General features: G+C 34.0%; 1 protein-coding gene across 2 annotated transcripts in view; it reads left to right on the top strand.

Moving 5' to 3' along the window:
* LOC140447248 (E3 SUMO-protein ligase PIAS2-like) overlaps positions 1–11,593 on the top strand; it is a 33,643-nt gene extending 22,050 nt beyond the window's left edge. For both annotated transcript variants that reach the window (XM_072539793.1, XM_072539794.1), the window contains exons 9-10: positions 283–456; positions 8,598–11,593. In XM_072539793.1, coding sequence (XP_072395894.1) covers positions 283–456; positions 8,598–8,923 — 500 coding nt within the window. In that variant the 3' untranslated portion in view covers positions 8,924–11,593. The remainder of the gene's footprint in view (positions 1–282; positions 457–8,597) is intronic.
* The last annotated feature ends 10,004 nt before the right edge of the window (positions 11,594–21,597 follow it).

Genomic DNA, 21,597 nt, shown 5'->3' on the forward strand with positions numbered 1-21,597 from the left:
AATAATTAGGGAAGCAGGAATTCAACAATTTAGAATTTCCCATTGAGTTTTCCGTTTGGCGATTCACTATCCGGTATAATAGGTATAATATATATATATATATATATATATATATATATATATATATATATATATATATATATATATATATATATATATATATTCGTAAGGACTTTTACGCCTTATTTAGCATTGTAACATTTGAAACCAGTGAGTCACAAGACAGTAACTTCAATCTTTATTTATCTAATCAATATCTGTAAACTATGATTTTACTTTCAGAAATAATCAGCTCAGATACCACTGACGCTGACGCCACGACTATATGTACTAATAAACTCGAGCAAACCGTAACACCAGAAGAATCCAGGAAAAGGGACATAGTAGATCTCACCTGTTCGAGTTCTGAAGACGAAGAACCCGCCCCTAAAGTCAGAGCGATATCGCCTAAATCAGGTAGGTCTACGCCATCAAGAACGCTTAGAAATAAACCTAGGGTATGTTACGCTGAAGATGAACCGGACGGATAATGAGTGACTCGTTTTAATGTAAATAATATTTTTTTTTGTAAAATAATGAAGACATTACAAGAATATTTAAAATTGTATTTAGTTGCATTTTAATTACGATTTGAATATTTTAGGAATAAATATTTTATACAACCTAATGGATCTTGTCATACATACCAGTTTATAGTAGGCCTAGAAATAAATTTGGTCTCTTTCTAAAAGCCCATATAATTCTGGTTTTATGTTTTACAAAATCAATTTACTAAATATACATTTTGGCAACACCGATATCCCGATAAGTTACCTCATATATACGGAATAGAAATCCTCATCAAATTGACAAAGAAAATTTATTTCGGTAAACTGGATCACAGTCACTTAAAGTGTTAGCTGTAAAGGTGACACAAGGGCAGAAGTATTGATGAGCGTTTCCTCCGCTATTTGTTTACTGGAACATGGTCAATCACCACATCTTGTCATTTATATCTTCTTCAGTGATGTCTCCTTCATGTTTATTATTTCTATAATTCGTTCATTTCGTACCTTGTTCATTTGTGGTAATCTGCAGCTTCTTCTACGAAACATAATTTCCATTGCATATTCTGTCCATTCCTATTCCATTCTTTTATTTGTCTCACACGTCTCTGAGACACAAAGTGAGTAGCTTTCCAGTATTATCTCGAGTGTAATTGCCGTGTTACTTTCCTTTCTTTATTTTATTTATTATATCCGTTTCATGTGATCCTGTATTTGTTGAAAGTTACTTCCAAATATTTACATTCGTTTGTTTGTTTTATTTAGTTGTTATTCACCTCCAGGTCTTCCTTCCATGTATTGCATTTTATTGTAATTAATTTCCAACCCCCAGCCTCCAAAATGTTATTCCAGCTTTTTTTATCGCGTAAGTGATGTCGACTTCGACTTTGTCTTCTGCTAAAATTATTTGATCATCGGCAAACACAAGGATGGTTATATTTGTCAATTTTTTCTCTACTTTTTTATTTCCTTCTGTCTTTTTGAACTCCTGTGGTCATCCAATTTTGGTACGATTTCTTCTTTTCTTTCATTTGGTTTTCTATCTTTGCTCTCCACCAATATGATTTCTTGTTTTTTTAATTTATTTGTCAATTTCCCCTTCTAATTGCTTCTTCTGCTACTAGGTGTAGGTGGATTTTCATGTGTTCAGATTGTTCTTCATTTGTTATACCTATATAAACGAAGTATATGAAAATAGGCACGCAACCACCAATCCTATGCCCACTTGTTATAGAAAACGACGTCATCGAAGCAGTGAACGAATGTGTATACCAGGGAGCGCCCTGGAACACTGAAAATACTACTACTGCAGAGATAAACCACATAATTTGTACGGCCAAAATGCTGTTTTGGATTCTATCTTCTTAAATACACAATTATATCGAGAAATACAAAAATAAAACTCTGCAAAACAATAATACGCCCAGTCCTAACGTATGGTTCAGAGACCTGGACTCTAACAAAAAGTAATGAAAACATGTTAGTATGTTTCGAAAGAAAAGTACTAAGGCGAATCTATGGAGCAGTGAATTACAATGTAGTGTGTAGAAGACGATACATCTTCAAACTTTATAGAATATACCCGGAACCAGGTACCAGATAGACCTATTGGTCAGAGAAGAAGAGGAAGACCCAGAACGAGGTACCTTGATTGATAACATCGATGGAGACATGAGAAATATTTTTCGTGTGACTCATCATCATCATCCAGCCTCAAGAGTCCACTGCTGAACATAGACCTCTTCCCCATGTTTCCAACCCCGTCTATCTTGCGCCGCTCTCATCCAGTTTTTATTGAGTCTTCTTAAATCGTCAGTCCATCTTGTAGGTGGTCGACCGACGCTTCTCTTGTCTTCCCTTGGCCTCCATTCCAATAACCTCTTTGTCCATCGCCCATCTGTCATTCTGGCTATCTTCTCGATGATGTCAGTCACTCCGGTTCTTCTCCTGATGTCTTCGTTGGTTATTCTGTCTCGCAGAGTTATTCCTAACATGGACCGCTCCATTCTTCTCTGCGTGACTCTCAGTTTGGTAGCTGCTGCTTTTGTAAGCAGCACTTAAGGTAAGTGTTTCTGCTCCGTACGTCAAGACTGGGAGGACGCACTGATCAAATACCTTTCTCTTTAGGCATGTGGGCAGCTCACTTTTAAAAGTTTCTCTCAGTTTTCCAAATGCTGCCCACCCAAGGCCGATTCTTCTCTTCAGTTCATGAGTCTGGTTTCGTGTGACTGGTAATGAGTAATTTTTAAAATTAAAATGTAGAAAAACTAGAGTAAAAATTTTTAATAATAAAAACTCTTTCATTGAATGGTAATACCATTTTTATTCGAGAATGTTAAATTTATTAACTAAAAGAGAACTCGGCAAAATTGATTCAGAACTCTTTTACATTGCCGATATAAAAGATGCTGTCTGTATGTCTCATTTGAAAGTATATCATTCCATATTAAATAATATATGTTCAGTTCTTCGCGTTCCTACACTGTAGATTTTAATGGTAACATGTTTATATATTTGAAAATTTCTTAAAAAAGGTGACTTTTTATTTTGATCGAAAAAAATGTATTTATTCATCAATATTTTTATCCTCTCAGATATTATACAAGCGCAAGAGTACAATTTCCAGTTCCCGAAGCATTTCTAACGATGCGGTTTTAATCTCCTTAATCATGACAAACATTCGTCATCTCATGCTTTTTTCAGTTTTGAGTACAGAAAAAAGTCGCATGTGGCCAAATCCTATGAATATGGTGACTGAAGCATAATGACGGTGCTGTTTTTGACAAGCAACGATTTGTGAACTGGCGTTTTATCATGATGTTTCACAATTTCAGGAGATTTTTTCGAATTGCTTCACGAAAACAACGCATAGCTTCAAGATAATATCACTACGACCTGAATTTCGTCAATGCTTTCGTCAATTGACGTGCTGAGGCGTCCAGGGTGGGCACCGTCATTAATGTACCCTCGGCCTTCTATGAAGACCACTTGTACATGGCAACGAAAAAGCTGATGAACTTGGTGACAGAGGATCACCTACGAAATACTTAGATCCAAATACATCGTTAGGAGTGCCATAAAGCACTGAGCACGACCGGAAAAACCTGGATCCGAAGACAACATACCTGCCACTGGGAAAGTATACCCAGTCAAGCACATGGCAAACTGTATATTGGACGGATATGCGTTAATAGGACTGAAGTGCTGCGAAAACAAGCAGGAATCAGCTCAGAGTCATAACACTCTTCCTTACTGAACATGTGACGGAGAAGACATGCGCGAAACTAGATCGTAGAAGAAAGAGTTTTGAGAGACTACCCAATGACTGAAAAAACATATCCACTATGGCTAGGTAACCACTAGGCATGTAAAAATCTGGTATAGGGTCTCTGTCCTCGAATGGCTGCAGTACTACCAGTTTATAATAGATGGCTTCTAAAAAATACATTTTTTGCACAAAGTAGATTCGCCAAGTGCCGCAGTGACATTAAGTTAAGTGAGTTAAAGCACTTTTTTTGTACAAAGTTAAATACATTTTGATCATTTTTTTTTTCATATCACAAAATCGCCAAGTACACCAAAACACGCGCAATCTTTATATCTGTCAAAACGAACTAGAAATGTAAAATAGCTGATAATCTCAACATGTGTTGGGAACATGTGTACCAACTAAAAAAATGTAAATTTAAAATCGAAGGTACATAGCCTGCGAAATTTGAAAAGTCACTTTTTTTAATAATCATTATTTTTCAATATATTACTAATTTTTATTTAGATATATGATGAGTATTGTAAAAGTGTGTGTGTTTTATTCATTATAGTTAGGTATTTATTTATTTTTTTATTATTTTAATAGCCCACGTTGACTAAAAATTTCTTTTCCAGCTATACCAAAATCAGTTGTACTAATTTGGAATATAAACTTCCAAGAAAATATTACATATAATATATACTGTGCAACTAAACACATTTTATTGATATTATACCCATTATATCCTTGAAGGATATAATCGGTGCGTAATCAAAGGCTTTTTATTATTCTATTAATCTAGTTTAGTCAATCAAGCAGAGAAACACCTCCTTTCGCTGACCTCGTCATTTTTGTAATAATATCTAGAGGCCAAATAATGCCTCCCTCGTACCAGCTCCCATGCGAAATTCAAATTGATTTTTGCTCAGGTTTTCCTTGCATTTTGCGTATATAGATAACGACATTGTTTTGTTGGCTCTAAAACTAATTTTTTGGTTATTTTTTAGCCTTAATAGCAATACAAATAAATAAGTAATATGCTTTATTGTTATTGAAAATTGTACAAATTTTATGGACAAAGCTTATAACAATAAGACAAGAAAGAAGAAAAAAAATCAGAATAAGAATCGTTTGTACTTTTAAATAAAAAAAAACAATAAAATTCTTCCAAACTTAAACATAAAAAATACTACCTAATTAAGAACCTACAAACTTCGTAAAATGTACCTAACAAAAAATAAAAATTAAGAAAGCAGATTAATGAATTAGGGCTCAAATATTCCACCTCCTTGTGCTAAACAGTAACCAAATCTGTCATACAGATTTTTGGAGTAGGGCTGGTGTAATGCTTGCAGAAAAATGAAGTATTTTTGCCCTTAATTGGACTATGTTTTGTGGCCCTTTCAAACTGATGCCTATAAATGTTTTCTTTGAGAAAACCCAAAAAAAACTCGTTAGGCGCTAAGTCACAGGATCTAGCTGGCTATTTAATTGTACCACATGTACTTATCAGTCGATCAGGAAACGTTTGATTGAGGAAGTCAATAGTTGCTCTAGAGTTGTGAGCCGAACACCCATCCTGTTGGAAATAAACCTCCTGAAAATTAACGGGAAGGCGTCGAACTGCCGGAATGATCTCATTCTGTAAAAGTTGTAAATATTTGGACCCGTTTAGGTTTCCATCGATAAAAAATGGACCGAAAATATGGTCGCCTAACATCCCAGTCCAAACATTTAACTTTTGCGGATGCTGCGTTCGCACTGCAACACTGAGGTGCTTATTTTTCCGAGAATAATACCTTGCAACGGATGGATTGTGCTTTTTTTATGTAATGAAAATGAAGATTCGTCAGAAAATATAATATTTTTTTAAAAAAGTGTACATTTTCATTCTGTTTATCTAACATAATTTCACAAAACTCGATCTGCCTAAAGTTATCTTCCGGAAACAGTTCTTGTGTTGGTTGTATCTTAAAACAGTGATACCCATTCCTTTTGAGAACTCGCTGGACAGTTCGAGTATTCACGTTAACTTCCCTAGCAATTTGTACACTATTGCAGGGTTCACTAGCTTCCACAAATATCAATATCCCTGTTTTGACGTTTCTCATCGACAGGTCTAACACGTGGTTCATTACCTTCATGACACTTTTTACAACTGTTTACACATCCCGAAGTTTGAAAATGTTTAATGGTATTTTTAACTGTTGTAACACTTGGTGAGGGTCTATTTTCAAAGGAACAAATAAATAAATCAATTACTTCGCGTATCGAATGGCTCTGAACGTACCATGTTAGAAGTTGCAGTTTTTCTCGGACGGTATACAATGTAATAGGCATTTTATTAATTATTTGTTTATTATTTCAGAACTTCGTTTGAAATTTTTAATGTCAATGTGACAATTACGACAATTCATACCAACTGTGAAATGAATATAGAGGTGGAAACATGTAACATGTCACAGCGATTGCCATTGTGTTGTATGGTCAATAAAACAATATCGTGATCTATATACGTTGATGTACAACTCCTAGTAGAATTTTCTGAACTCCTGGTAGAATCAGACTAATTAATCTGAACTGTGAGCATCTATTTGCTTTATTTTTCTTGGGTATGGGTATAAATGTCGATCTAAGCCAATCTTGGGAAGATTCCGATGGTAGATATATATTTTGTTCTGTAATAGTGTTAAGGTCTGAAGATTTTCTTCATGATAAGTTTTATGATGTTTACATAATATATATCAGCTGGAACTAGGGGCCTTTCGTAGCTTTGCCATATTGAAAACAATCTTTGATGTATTTTCCCATATTTTTGTATATTTTCTCCGTAGATACTGGTTGATTGTTATCATTCACATAAGTTGTTGTAGTGAATTTTTTCTTCATATTTGTGACTTCCTTAGAATTTTCTTTCAAAGAAATAAAGAAATATTCGACAACATCAAATATGGAGATTGTAGAAGAATACTGTTTCGCCATCTCACCTCTTGTACAGCTGTAGGATTTGCTATTTAGATTAGATTTCTGTTTAAATTACTCCAATTGTTCCTGTCTTTAGCATCGTTCTTACATTTTAAGTTGCTATTTTTGGTCGTTTATTGTTTTTTCTTTATCAATATGTCCATTGTCTTTTTATTTACCTCTTCCATTTCTCTGTTTGTCCCTGCTCGTTTTTGGTTCGTTTAATTGACCTTCTTTTTTGTTTCACGTCCACACTTTTCTTTCTATAGTTACTAGAACCGTTTACTTCTTTCCCCTTTTGTTTGTTACTCCCTGTTTTCGATTTTAACCCCTAGACGTACCTTCATAAATGGTATCACTGCTTTTTATAATTCCTCTGGTTCATCTTTAACCATTTATTGTTTTGTTAGGACATCTCGCTTCTCTGAATCGCCTCCATTTCTATCGTAATTCCGTTGTTAACTATTTCATCTTGTTTAAGTTTTTGTTTTGCTTTATTATTTCTATCTCTTCTATATTTAGTCCAGTCATCAGACATTTGATCTTTAAAACGAAACAAGCAAGTTGAACTTTGCCGACAATGTCAATTTTGTCAATGTCAAAACACCCTCTCCAAGGGGGTGGACGGAAAACATCGATTTACGATTTAAAAAAAATGTTTTAAACAAGAATGTAGCAGTTTTGGATCGTTTGTAATGTAAAAGTTTAAATTCAGCGTTTTTTAATCATATTTCAAATAACTCAAAAATTCATGGTATTGATTTTAAAGATTAGGCTCTAAAAATGGAAATTCCATGGTGACCGGTCAATGGAAGGGATAAATTTCATTGATCTCATGAGAATCGTAAAAAATGGTAAAAATCAAACATTTATGTATTTAACATCTTTATAGAAACTGACTTCATTTGCGGCAATGTGTAAAAATCTGTGTACAAAAGCTGCACTTTTCGATTTTTGTCAATAGGACACTCTGATCAAAAGATATCGAATTTTTGCCGTCGACCTAATACAAATCGCCGGTCGCTTCAAGCGTTGTTTCTGAGAGAACGGTTTAATCTACACAAAAAGTGCTAATAAACATTTTTGTTCAAAATTATCTCAGCTAAATGTTTTGTTTGAAACACTTTTTTTTCTATGGCGAACACATTCTTGGTAAATGGATGTTTCCCTCCCCCTACGAGGGTGAAGCCCGGGGGTAGGAGTGGCAAACTTTTATGCATCTTTTTGTGGTCCAAAAATTTACATCATCAGCAAAATTCAGATTGTTCGTGTATGTTTTTTAGAAGTTGAGTGGCATTTTTATCTCTTACGACTAGAGTAATTTAATTTCTGTTTCCAATTTTTTAATTCGATATTGATATGTTTTAATTCTTTCTTCATTTTGGTTATTAAATGAAACAGCTTTCTTTTTTTTTTTTTTTTTTTTCTTTTACAGGTTTACTAGTTTCGTCTTCTCCTCTTTGTCGCTTGCCCCTTTCTTCCATCGAGCCTTCTTCATAACCCCATTTGCATAGATGTTTCATACTTTTGACTCGGTCTGGCGACGCCGTAATAGATTTTATTTGTTGATTTTTTCCGGGTTTACTCACTACCCTGATAATAATTTCCTTATTTTGTAACATGGAAATAAAAAAAGGAAAGTACAAATTTTTTATAGCTTCAACAATAAAGAAGTGGGTAGAAGGAGTAGGCTTCTATATCTTTGTAAACATGAGAGAGACGATGAATTTTAACTCAGTAAATGAAAGAAGACTAAAAATAGGCAAATTTAATTAAATTGGATGGATTCACTAAATCTAATTTCAGTCTACCTTACTAATTTTCCATTTTTGTTGTAGATTCAGCTAGCATCTCATCCAGTAGTAACCAATCTAGGCCAGTTAGCACTGTCGACCCATTGTCAGTTTCGAGCTCGAGCTACCCCTTAAGCCCTGTGATCATCAACTTGGATAGTCCCTCACCACCATGTTCACCTTCACCGACACCTCAACCGGTAACTGAGCAAATCGATTTTTCCTCTGAGATAGCCAAACAAGCTGATGAAAATACCACTCCCAATCAGACCACTTCGCCGTTAGGTCTTTCAAAAAATGTTTCAACCGAAGAAGTTGAAAATGACCCTTACCTACCTGACGTATCCGCAGACTTACTAATGCTTCAATAAATTTACATCTTGAAAATTACAGTCTTAATTTGTTTTTATTACAGAGGAATAGACTACATTGTTAAGGGTATGTGTTTAGTTATAAATATAATGTAATATTTTCTTATATTAAGATCTTAATACGTTCTAGGTTTATTTTTATAACTCATCGAGTTTTTATTGACATGTACAGCCTATGTAGTAATATATCGTTTTGGAGAGTAAAATCAGTTTATCAGTCAAACTGAGAATTTCTGTCAGACAATTTGTTTGTCGAGTATTCTTATGTATAAATTAAAATAATTCAAGAGTTATTTCCAAAATGTCTTAAATCCACCAAATGGTGAAACTCAGAAATCATAGATTTTTATTTAAAAAAAAAACTAATTAAGATATAACTTTAAGAAGAGGTCTAATGTTTATATTGTTATATTGTGAATCTTTATACATATTTACAAAAATCTTAAGTTCTTTGAAAGTGCTAAAATTAAAATCACATGACTTGTGATTAACTAAATAATTAATGATTAACCTATACATATGGACTTATTTAATGGTTGAGATGCAAAACTTTTGATAATAAGGACAGTAATAACTATTTCCTCGCCATACTATCTTGAACCTCATTTGAAACTCACGATATGTTGACGAATCAAATCATTTATGTTGTTAGTACGAATATTAATGCATATTCCTCCTCTTCTTTCTTACCTGGAAGAACCATTTCAGAAGTAATAAAGAATGGTCGATATTCTGAGAATGCTGCAGAAACTGACAGAGAACACTTTTGTAGTTCTCTCATCTGCTTTCTGAACAAAATAGGATATATAGAAAATTCTGTTTCTTTCACTTAAAATTACCTTAAAATACCTCAAAAAAATATCTTTTTAAATGAAACTATGCATAGAGGTTAACCTTAAAAAAAAACAAAAACAAAGTCTCAAATATGATTAGGTATTTAGCAGATGTCAAAAATATTGCTAACTGTCATATGTCAATACTAAATCTTGAAACTCGAGAACAATTAATATGACAGCTAAGCTACACCCTAAGATCTACAATTTTAATTATTACAATTTCTTAAATTGTTATGAAAGCAATAATTATTATTAGAAAATGTTTATATTTAAAAATCAACACAAAAGAGTTACCTGGATTTCACTAAAATTACTTTCTGGGGTTTAAACTCTCTGCCACACGAACAAATTCATCTCCAAACTGCGAAAGATGTTCTGAAACGGCTTCTTAGGACAAAACAAATTGAGGAAGTTGGGGCACTGGACGCAAAATTTGAAGCTCCGCTTCTTAAAAATCTGGAACCATGTGGGTATTTTTCAAGTTTGTTGGAAACGCCGTTTTACAAATATCTCAGATGAGAGACGGCATACAAATAAAAAAACAGTGATTACTCGTTCAAAATTGACCCGTTACATTGAGTATAATTGATTAATACACTTATTTTTCCTTAAACCCCCTCCCCCCTTCTCTAGTCATGTCCTGTACCTATACTGTTTTCAAGTCTCTGAAGAGCTGATTCAATTTACCTTATCCTAGATGTGATCAACATAAAAGGCAATATCATATATCTAAGCATATCAGTCAAAAATACACCTTTTAGACCACACTCCATACGACAAAGAGTAACATGGGCTGCCTAATGCATACGTCATTCTCTTAAACATGACCTTTACCTCCATCGGTAATTTTACATCCTTCATATCCATAATTCAAAAACAACATTTTTAAATCCCAACACTTGGATTGCTGTTATCATTTTTAACATCACTAAAGCTTTTGAATCGTTTGGCTGCAGTAATATTATGTATAACTAACACTGTTCCATGGTGTATTGACATTCTGTTTTCGACACCATTCATAGGTATCAGTTACCAGCTGAAGTCCGTTTGAAGAGGTTTACCCTCCAGACTAATCCTAATTCACTTGCCGCGTCCGCAAAACCATGTAAAACACTGCACCATGTCTCTTATACTTCTGCCGGCTATAATTATATCGTCAGCGAATGCGAGAATTTGCGTCGATCTATTCAAAATAGTTTCCATTCATTCTAATATTTAATTACAATATTAAAGAGGAGACACGCCAGCACGTCCCCCTGTCTTAGACCATTATTAATGTCAAAGAACCTCCTTCAATTCTAACGCATGAGCTTACGTTTTGCATTGTTAGTTGGGTCAACTTAACTAACTTAGGTGGGATCCCAAAGTATATCATTGCATTATATAATGCAGTTTTTTTCACACTGTCATGGTCTGCTTTGAAGTCGACGAAGAGATGGTGTGTATCTATGTTATAGCCTAGGGACTTTTCTAGAATCTGCGCTAGAATATTAGCTTGAATTTGATGTGTAGTTGACTTTCCAGCAGTAAATCCGCATTGGCATTGACCAACAATATCGTTTGTAAAATGTTTAAGTCTTTCAAAAAATACATTTCCAAGATTTTATACGCAAACGCTAACAGAGTAATGCCTCATATAGTTCTTAAACTCCACTCGATCACCCTTTTTATGCCACGGACATATTATTCCGTGGCATAAAAAAATGGGAGTGCGACAATGGAAATTACTGGCACAGGACCGATAAACATGGAAGGCAATAGTAAACGCGGCAAAGACTCACGAAGAGTTGTAGCGCCATTGATGATGTTGATGATGACATATTATTCCCTTTCGCCACTCTTCTGGTACCAATTCAGTCTGCCATATAAATACTATTAGTTTATGGATTGCTGCAAAAAGTTGATCACCACCTTTTTTATACATTTCCGAACAGGTTTCATCGGCTCCTGGGGTTTTATTGTCTTTGAGTTTTAGAATGGCATTTGACACTTCTTCTCTTGTTGGGTCTTCACTGTGTAGTTGACGTTGTAGATTTTGTTGATTTTCTATGTTGTAACCTCCTTCAATATCGGTTATATTTAGATATTCGCTGAAGTGTTGTGTCCATGTGTTAAGAACTGAGTTTTTATCATGTAGAATTTCACCGTTAGTGTCTTTACAAATTTTTAATCGTGTTTTAAATTCTCGACGGCTATTATTTAGGATTTGTAGTATTTCCTCGTTTCATTTTTGTCGAATAAACTTTGTATCTCATTGAGAGTGTTGTGTTCGTATTCTTTTTTCTTATGTCGTTCGATACGTTTTTCCTCTCTTCTAAGACGTCTATACTCTTTTTTCTCCGTGTACAACCTGCGTCGATGGTTTTTTGATATGCTAAGTTCTTTCTATTTGTGGCCATTTCGCACTCATGATCAAACCAATGGTTTCTTTTTTCTGACTTGGTTTTGCACAATATTTCAGCCGATTTCTGTTACACAATATCTCGTATATTTGCCCATAGTTATTTAATTAATGCCTTTTTCTTCTATTTGCTGTCTGTATACATTTGCAATGTCGGGATCTTTTAGTGTATTAATGTCGATTTTTTCTCTCCTTTTTCCGATCACCTTTTTTAAATTGGATATTCTCTCTTTAAATCGTGCTTTAACTAAATAGTGATCACTATCCTATGTTAACTCCTCTAAAAGACCCAACATCTAATAAGTTAGAGCAGTGTCTTGCATCGAGGATTATATGATCTATTTGGTTTTTCGTTTCATTATCAGGAGATTTCCAAGTTTCCTTATGTATATCTTTATGGCGAAATCGTATCCTAGCTATTACCATGTTCTTAGGCATCCCAAAGTTTATGATTCTGGTACCATTATCATTAGAGTCTACGTGTAGGCTCTCTTTTCCGATGGTGGGCGAAAATACTTGTACTTGTATGGCACTGGTAATAAATGAATCTTGTTCTACTTTACTTTCATAACCATAAAATATTGTATGAAAACGCTTACAGTCTCTAAAAGTAATCAAATTAGCCTGACAACGTCCACCATTATGTCTACAAGTTAGTCGTGGCGACGAGCTATCACTGGCGTATTTACTTGTTTTGTCTATATTTTTCGCCCACTAGCATGTGTTCATGATCTTTTTCTCGCGCTATAACCCGTGTGAGACACTACTTCTTCTTCAAAACTAGTCATTTTGTATCACATATACTTGCCGGTTACTGTTCTAGAACTAGAAGCAAACGAGTAAACAGCCATCAAAAAATCGAAAAAATTTTAGATTTAAGACACTTTGGAAATAAGCTCTTCAATTGTAATAATAATTATACAGTGTTTTGTAGTGCCTGGATATTAAAAAAAATACATTAAATTCTTTTTACATTTTACAATTAGTATTTTGTATACTCTCTGTATTACATTTGAAGAGCCGGAGGAAAAATGTTAGTCCATGTTGAAAAATTTTTCAGTAGAACGAAAACAAAGTTTTTCTTCCTGAATCTTTAAAAATAGTAACATATATTACGCAAACTTAAAGTTATATCAAATTTTAGATAATTGTAATGTTGATATGCATAAAAAATCTTTGGTGCTTTTTTGCCTATATGAGCAGTCTGTAGGAAAAATATCGTTTGGGACTATATACCTCAGAAATAAAAAAGAAAAAAATGTAATTTAAATGATTTTATGGCATTCTCAACTGCATTATTAAGTATCTAAAAAACAAAAATTATTCTTGTTTATAAAATTTGTATGTTTTTCTTAGTTTCGTCTGAAGTGTTTTCGTCCAATTCTTCATTGAATCGTTTGTCTCTATTTCTGTCAGGATTCTGCAAACCAACCAAAACTAATTACATAAGTAAATTAAAATTGTGGTGCTCATTACCGTTTGTCATGAGAAACACAATAAAGTTATATCTAAAACAAAAAGAACAGGGAAGAGAACAACTGTCACAAAAAAGGACGTCAAAATTGAAAGGGCCCACGTTGGGCGTCAAAATTTTAGTGTACCATACATAGTGATCTAAAATACTAAGAAGTAAATACATTTTCATCACACAGCCGTACCTTTTTCTTTTCTTAGTTGTATTTAGAGTGCAGTTCTCCAAATATCCATCAGCACTTTCGCTTTCTCAAGCGCTATTCATCACACAAAGAACACAGCAATCTTAATCACACACTACTTGAACTAATAATCTACTGACACTGTCACTCTCGGCCTTCCCTCTCCACAAATTTGACCCTGAACGTTTTTATCTCTGCGCGCTGTGTCTGAAAGCGATGTTTCTCCTTAAAAGGCCGATTCTTGTTTCTTAAATTGCAGAGGGCTGGTAGTTTTTTTTCTCTTCCGTTTAGCGAATCTGGTAGATGGATATTGAATTACATCATAGCGTTAAAATTAGAGTTTAGAAATTTTTGGACTGATATAGTTTTCCCTCCTGGCTCTTCAATTGTAAATATTATAAAGTTCTTAATTGTCAGAAAGTAAGGCGAGCTCATTTTTTTTGTAAAATTATCGAGCCTTCGTTTTTGAACCAACTTAAAGGTCTTATACATGTTAAACAAATTTAAAGGTCATAGACATATAGATATGCCGAAAGAGCATTTACTTTTTGACAATACAATTTAAGTTACTTCGATAGAAACTATTTCATTTTAACGAAAAAGTATTTATAAATTATAACACAGATATATCAAAATTATTAAAAGTGTCTGTACTTGTCATTTTTTTTGTCCATTTCGTATTTTTTATATCTTATGTATAAGCAAAAATATGAATATAGTTGTTAATAAAAATATTGATTTTGAATGAAATCTTTAATTATTATTTACAGCGCACAAAAACACAGCTTACAGTTATTTACAGTACAGAAAAAATTCATTCTATTTTAAACATCTCGTCCGAGAAATTAATTGCACACACTTACGACGGTGCTATTGTAATGGTGGACAATTGTAGGGAAAAAATACAGTACAGTAAAATTTTATAAATAAAATACATTCAAATAGATGGAAGTCACCAGAGAAGTTCTTGATAATTTCCCAAAATAGCAGCATAGACCAGTAATAACAACTATAGGAATTACTATTCCCATTATAAACTCAATTCCCCCGCCTAGATGGAACTCATTAGGCAAACGGGATACGAATTAAGCCCAAACTTAAATTCAGCTATGCTAAAAAACACATTTCACCAAATCCTACATTCAAAGCTGGACCGAAGAAAGTAAAGACCTGTATGATTAATACGAGCAAACCGGAGATGTAGACAACAACTTATAGAGTCTCTGAATTCTGCAAAAACCACCAGATGCAGAGAAACTCTCAAAAACCTTAAATTCACGCATAGTAGCTCCACTGTCTGGAAACGACTTAAAAAACTGAAGCAGGCCCTAAACTTCCCGACAACTATTCATCACCAAACCCAAACAATATAACCAAAGTATTGCCTGGCGAATGAACAAAGAACGGGAGCTGTTGATCACTATCAAGAGAAGAAAGTTGGAATATCTTGGTCATGTGATGCGAGGGAAAAAGTACCGATTGCTTCAGTTAATTATCCAAGGAAAGATTCAGGGCAAACGAAGCGTGGGGAGACGACGTATATCTAGGCTGCGCAATTTAAGAGACTGGTTCCAGTGCACATCTAACCAATTATTTAGAGCAACAGCTCAAAGATACGAATAGCAATGATGATTGCCAAACTCCGTAGCGGAGAGGGCACTTGAAGAAGAAGATTTCCTGGCGCTCAAAACCAGGTATAGAAAAAGTTCATAAAAGAGAAGGATGATATCAGCTCAAAAAGATCAAACCTGCACATCATCAAATCCTGACAACCATGAAGTAAATAGAGACCGAGGAACTTTTCACTAGACTTAATTAAGAGTCACAAAGTTGCACAAAATATTTACTGCGTTCATAAAACACACTAGCCCAAAAACTCGGAAGGTGGCACCTAGATGCCTTGCACCAGGTAATGACGACGCAAAAGTTCCCTAAACTCTTCAAACAAAGCAAAATCATAGCAAGTTGCAAACCAGGCGAATACCCTTCACTACCAGAGAGTTACGGACCAATCGCACTTTTAAGTGTCTGTCTGCTATTAGCTTTTTGAGATAATAATCTACGCCAGGTTTTTGCAATCTGTCAGCGGAAAGATTCCCGTAGAACAAGCTGAATTTATGCCAGGACGGAACTACAATGATCAAGTTCTTTCTCCAACAACATTTATTGAAAATGACTTCGAAAATAAAATCAAATGGCAGTAGCGTTGATTGATCTGACATTTACTAAATCAAATGCAGTGAGACAGATTATTTCAAATTAGCGTTAACGGAAAAACTAGTAAATTCAAGTTCATCAATATCTAGCATCTATAGTTTAGATGTAAATCAGAACATCTATGTCTACTTCCTAGATTATAACAAGGCATTCGATACAGTGAAACATAATCCGTTAATAAAACTACTGAGAACAAAGAACATCGACACACGGGATATAAGAATAATAAATAATCTATATAATAAACAATAAGCTGTCGTAAGAATAATTTTTTTTTACAAGATCAGACCTTAGTCTACAGCTTAGAATCCGAATGATCAGATGTTACGTTTTTTCTGTCTTACTGTATGGCTGTGAAAGTTGGACAATGGACTCTGAAATAGAAAAAAGAATAGATGCCTTTGAGATGTATATATACAGACGAATGTTGAGGATTCCATGGGTACAAAGAGTTACTAATGTTGAGGTACTTCGTCGCATGTATAAACAAAAAGAATTACTAAGAATAATCAAAGAGAGGAAAATGCAATACTTGGGTCATGTGCTGAGAGGCGAAAGATATGAATTACTTCAAGTTATACTGGAAGGAAAAGTACAGGGCAAAAGATCAGTAGGAAGACGCCAGAACTCGTGGCTGAAAGACCTGAGGAGATGGTTCGACCGCTCATCCGCAGAGATCTTTCGCGCAGCAGTTTCCAAAACTACAATTGCCATTTGGATCGCCAACCTTCGAAAGGAGACGGCGCAATGAGAAGAAGAAGAATCAATAATTTAAAAACTAATAAAATAAAAATCAAAAGAGGTGTGAGACAGGGCTGCGTCTTGTCGCCATCACTGTTTAATGCATACTCAGAGGAAATATTCAAAAAAGCATTAGAAGATGAAGTAGCAGGCATAAAAATAAATGGCCTACCGATACGTGAAATTAAATATGCTGATGATACAATACAGAAAATATTACAACGAATTTTAGAAAAGGTTGTTTTACCGAGTGAACAATTTGGTCTGTCACTAAACATAAAGAAAACAAAATTCATGTTTATATCAAAGAAAAATATTAGATACATCAATCTATACGACGATAGAACGAGTTCAGAATTATAACTATTTAGGGGCAAACATTAATGAAACAAACGATTATACCAAAGAAATTAGAGTTAGAATAGAAAAGGCTAGAAGTGCATTCAATAATATGAAACAAATATGTTGTAGAGACCTCAGTCTAAATCTTAGAAAACGAGTACAAAAGTGTTATGTATTTTCTGCTCTTTTGTATGGTGTGGAGACATGGACTTTAAATAAACAATGTCTCAATAAATTGGAAGCATTTGAAATGTAGACATATCGAAGAATGCTGAGAATCTCCTGGACAGACAGAATAACCAATGAAGAAGTACTAAGGAGAATAGAGAACAGCAGGGAGATACTGGATTCCATCAAAATAAGAAAACTACAATATCTGGGTCATATAACATGTGGTGACAGATGTGAATTCCTAAAACTATTAATGCAGGGAAAGATTCAAGGATAGCGCAGCATAGGTAGAAAAAGAATGTCCTGGCTGAGAAACCTCAGAGAATGGTTTGGATGCAGCTCAATTGAACTCTTTCGGGCTGTAGTGTCAAAAGTTAGAATAGCAGTGAGGATTGCCAACCTTCGTCGCGGAGATGGCACGTAAAGAAGAATATCTAGCAAGTGATAAAGATGTTAATATGATCAAAATTACTATATGTATAATTATATTCAACGTTAAATACGACCGCATCAAAACTGTTAAATCTCATAGTAGCACCGCAGATAATTTAAATTTTGAAAAAGCTAGCAATATGTGAGATGTTACAAAATTTTTTACTGCTAAGGATTTAAAAGAATCAATCACATTTAGTTACTATTGCTGAAATATCCAAAATGTTTCAGTGTGTAAAACATGACCTTTCAACAGATTGTGGTAAGTAAATACTAATTTTATTAAATAAATAATTTTCCATGCGAGGTTTTTAAGAGATATTTTTACTATAGTCGTCAGAGACGAAAAGGCCACTGAACATCTAAAAAACATACGAAAAATGCATTTGTTACTCCCAACCCCCAGCTTTACTTTCAAACCCCTCGTAGGTTGAGGGGAGGGGTAAATCAATTTACCAAGAATTTGTACGCTGTAGAAAAAATGTGGCTGAGATAATTTTGAATAAAAATGTTTATTAGCACATTTTGTGTAAAATAAATGGCCCTCTCAAAAATAACGCTTGAAGCGACCGGCAGTTTTGAATGTTAGTTACGCGCGCGAAATCAATTTTAAATAGAATTTGTATCAATTCGGCGGTAAACATTAGCAAAGTACACGGTTCGTAGACTTACTACGGTTGCCTCTTCCGACTGGGGTAGAGATGCTTGAGTTACGTCACCAGAGTACACAAGAATACAAAACCCATTTATTCTCGATTGAAACTGAATGTAGAGGGCAGATCAATTCCAGTGTTGATTGGTTGAAGGGAAAGAATTACGCCACGAGAGTACAGTTTCGGGCTTAATGTTCATTGGTTAGGCGGAAGAGGCAACCGTAGTACAAGGTTAGTAGATATTTAAGTAGGTTGTCTCGTAACTATAGACCAATCAAATGCTCGCTTTTTAAAGGCGGGAATACGTCACCCATACGACACTTTTAAAATTGCCATAAGCTTCAATGCTAATATAAGGTTCAAAAACGGTTTTGCAATATATTTTGGGATTTTCTTGGGTATAGGGATGTTAAGTGGTTCTTATATTAGTAATTATATCAATTTTTTTTCTAAAATCAATAGTCTGATGACAAAAAATAGAATTGATTATAGTGATAATATTGTGTGTTTTAAATAGAGATAACAGTTTATTTCGCACAAAAACCCAAAAAAACAGTAGAAAAAGTTCAAAAGCAAAAATACTAAATATGTAGGAACTTACTTATTATGTTTTTCCTGGAATTTGCAGCATTTTTATCATATCTAGTGGTAGGCAAAAAAAAAACAATAGGTAATATAAATAATTTATTATTAGATTAAAATACAAAAAATGATTAGTTCTTCAAGCACAAATCTTCAAGCTATATAAATACTTATCTCATCTAAAAAATATATCATTATTATAACGTACAAAACTACATATAATTGTTATGATAAACCTTGATATCACGGCTACGAAAACACACTTCACAAGTGTTTATGTACACAAATAACTAAATAATAAGTCTCTATAAATAATATTGTCCTTATACCTATACTTACTCAATTTTTTTTCTAAAATCAATAGTCTGATGACAAAAAATAGAATTGATTATAGTGATAATATTGTGTGTTTTAAATAGAGATAACAGTTTATTTCGCACAAAAACCCAAAAAAACAGTAGAAAAAGTTCAAAAGCAAAAATACTAAATATGTAGGAACTTACTTATTATGTTTTTCCTGGAATTTGCAGCATTTTTATCATATCTAGTGGTAGGCAAAAAAAAAACAATAGGTAATATAAATAATTTATTATTAGATTAAAATACAAAAAATGATTAGTTCTTCAAGCACAAATCTTCAAGCTATATAAATACTTATCTCATCTAAAAAATATATCATTATTATAACGTACAAAACTACATATAATTGTTATGATAAACCTTGATATCACGGCTACGAAAACACACTTCACAAGTATTTATGTACACAAATAACTAAATAATAAGTCTCTATAAATAATATTGTCCTTATACCTATACTTAAAAATAAAAACTAAACAATAACTAAACAAATAAACGAACTAATGATACTATAGAGACAACAACAAACGTGAACGTAAACTCAGACGTGCAGACAACTGTCAAATTTGACTTTGTCGTATGAGTGACGTAAGCATTCTGCCTTCCCCTCGCTTCGCCCGCTTCGCCCACATAGTTACGAGACAACCTACTTAACATCTACTAACCTTGACCGTAGTAAGTCTACGAACCGTGACCAAAGTATGCGCCACCTCAGCGTGGGAAAATTTTGACGTGTGACGTCACAAGATGGCGGCTGACAGCTTTCAACTGCCATGTCATCTGTCAACTCTTAAACCTGAATAAGGCGTCAATTCTTCTTCTCTTGTCTGTCATCTTTCAAACGTGAATTTACAGAATAATAAAAAAAAAATCATATCTTCGTTGTTATGGCTCATTCCCCATGTTAAATCCCATAAGAAATCGCTAAGGTATACTCTGGTCATTTTTGACGCTTTTTGTGCTGGAGGCGCGATGGCTTATCGGATCGTGACGTGCAAGGTATCGATGGAAAGGGGAGGTCGTAACGAATATGTTAAGACAAAAATCAAGCGCAAAGACTTTGCCAAAACGGCACTATAGGATCCTGGACACACATATAAAAAGCATGGAAAACGGAAAGTCTACCTTGGATAGTGGAGTCCTGTGGTGTACATTTAAGTCAACATTTGACGAAAATTCAATACAAATTAAATGGGTCAATTCTCTGTTAGACATGATACAGTCTAGCTTGGACTGAGCTATTCTAAATAAAATTCCAATGGTTATCCCATTCAAAAAGTGTTTTTTGTTACGAAAATAAAATACAAAAATGTTGCGTATTGTTTATTAAAAAATTATAATAGTTCTAACAATTTTAAAATAGTTTCTCTTTGCAGTTCGGCCTTTTAAACCTAAATTCATTAGTTCAGCAATTATGTTACGTTTTTAACCATTTTTTCTTTGTATTATTTTCGTATCGCCATCCCGCGTTCGGTTTTGTAAATTTTTTCTTTTCATTGGCTCCATCTTTTTTTCTAATACCTTTCTCACCTTTTTCACACTTGCAGGTTGATTTTACATGTAGTTCATGCTCCAATGTATATTTTTCTAAATTGTTAACGCCTCTGCTCGCTAGGGTAGAAATTTCATTACGTATACCTGCACAGAACTTTACTATCGAATGCAACCATTCTGATTTAAATACTCTTCTCTCATAATGGGAGTGAGGTTCACCCAAAAGTCCATCTCCATCTCGACGAAGGGGTTTTTGACCATCAGCACAGGCAATGTATCTCAACATTGCTGGGTTTTAACTTGCTTTTATATTGTTCTGTATTAGATTTTAGTTTATATATGTCTATATTACAAGTTTTTCTAAATTTATTTCTATTTTTATTATGTTTTATCTCTAATTTGGCTCTAACCATTCGGTGATCGCTGCTTACTAACGCAGTATTTATTACTGTTACGTCCTGTATGATATCTGTTTTGTTACACAGTATGTAATCTATTTCGTTCCGAGTTTTTCGGTCTGGGGATAGCCACGTCCACTTTCTTTGAGGTTTTTTCTTATAGAATGTATTCATTGCATAGTATTTGTGGGCTTGTAGAAAGTTAATCAAGGTTTCTCCTCTCTTGTTTCTAACTCCAGACCCGAATTGTCCTATATAGTTTTCGGTTTTTTCAAGTCGTCCTATCTTAGCGTTGAAGTCTCCTATTATCATCGTATACGTGCTATGATAATTCGTGCTAGTTTCTGCAATTTTCCCATAAAATTCGTCTATATCTTCATCGGGCTGTGCTG

This window comes from Diabrotica undecimpunctata, chromosome 8 (assembly GCF_040954645.1).
Source record: "Diabrotica undecimpunctata isolate CICGRU chromosome 8, icDiaUnde3, whole genome shotgun sequence".
NCBI classification, from domain to species: Eukaryota; Metazoa; Arthropoda; class Insecta; order Coleoptera; family Chrysomelidae; genus Diabrotica; species Diabrotica undecimpunctata.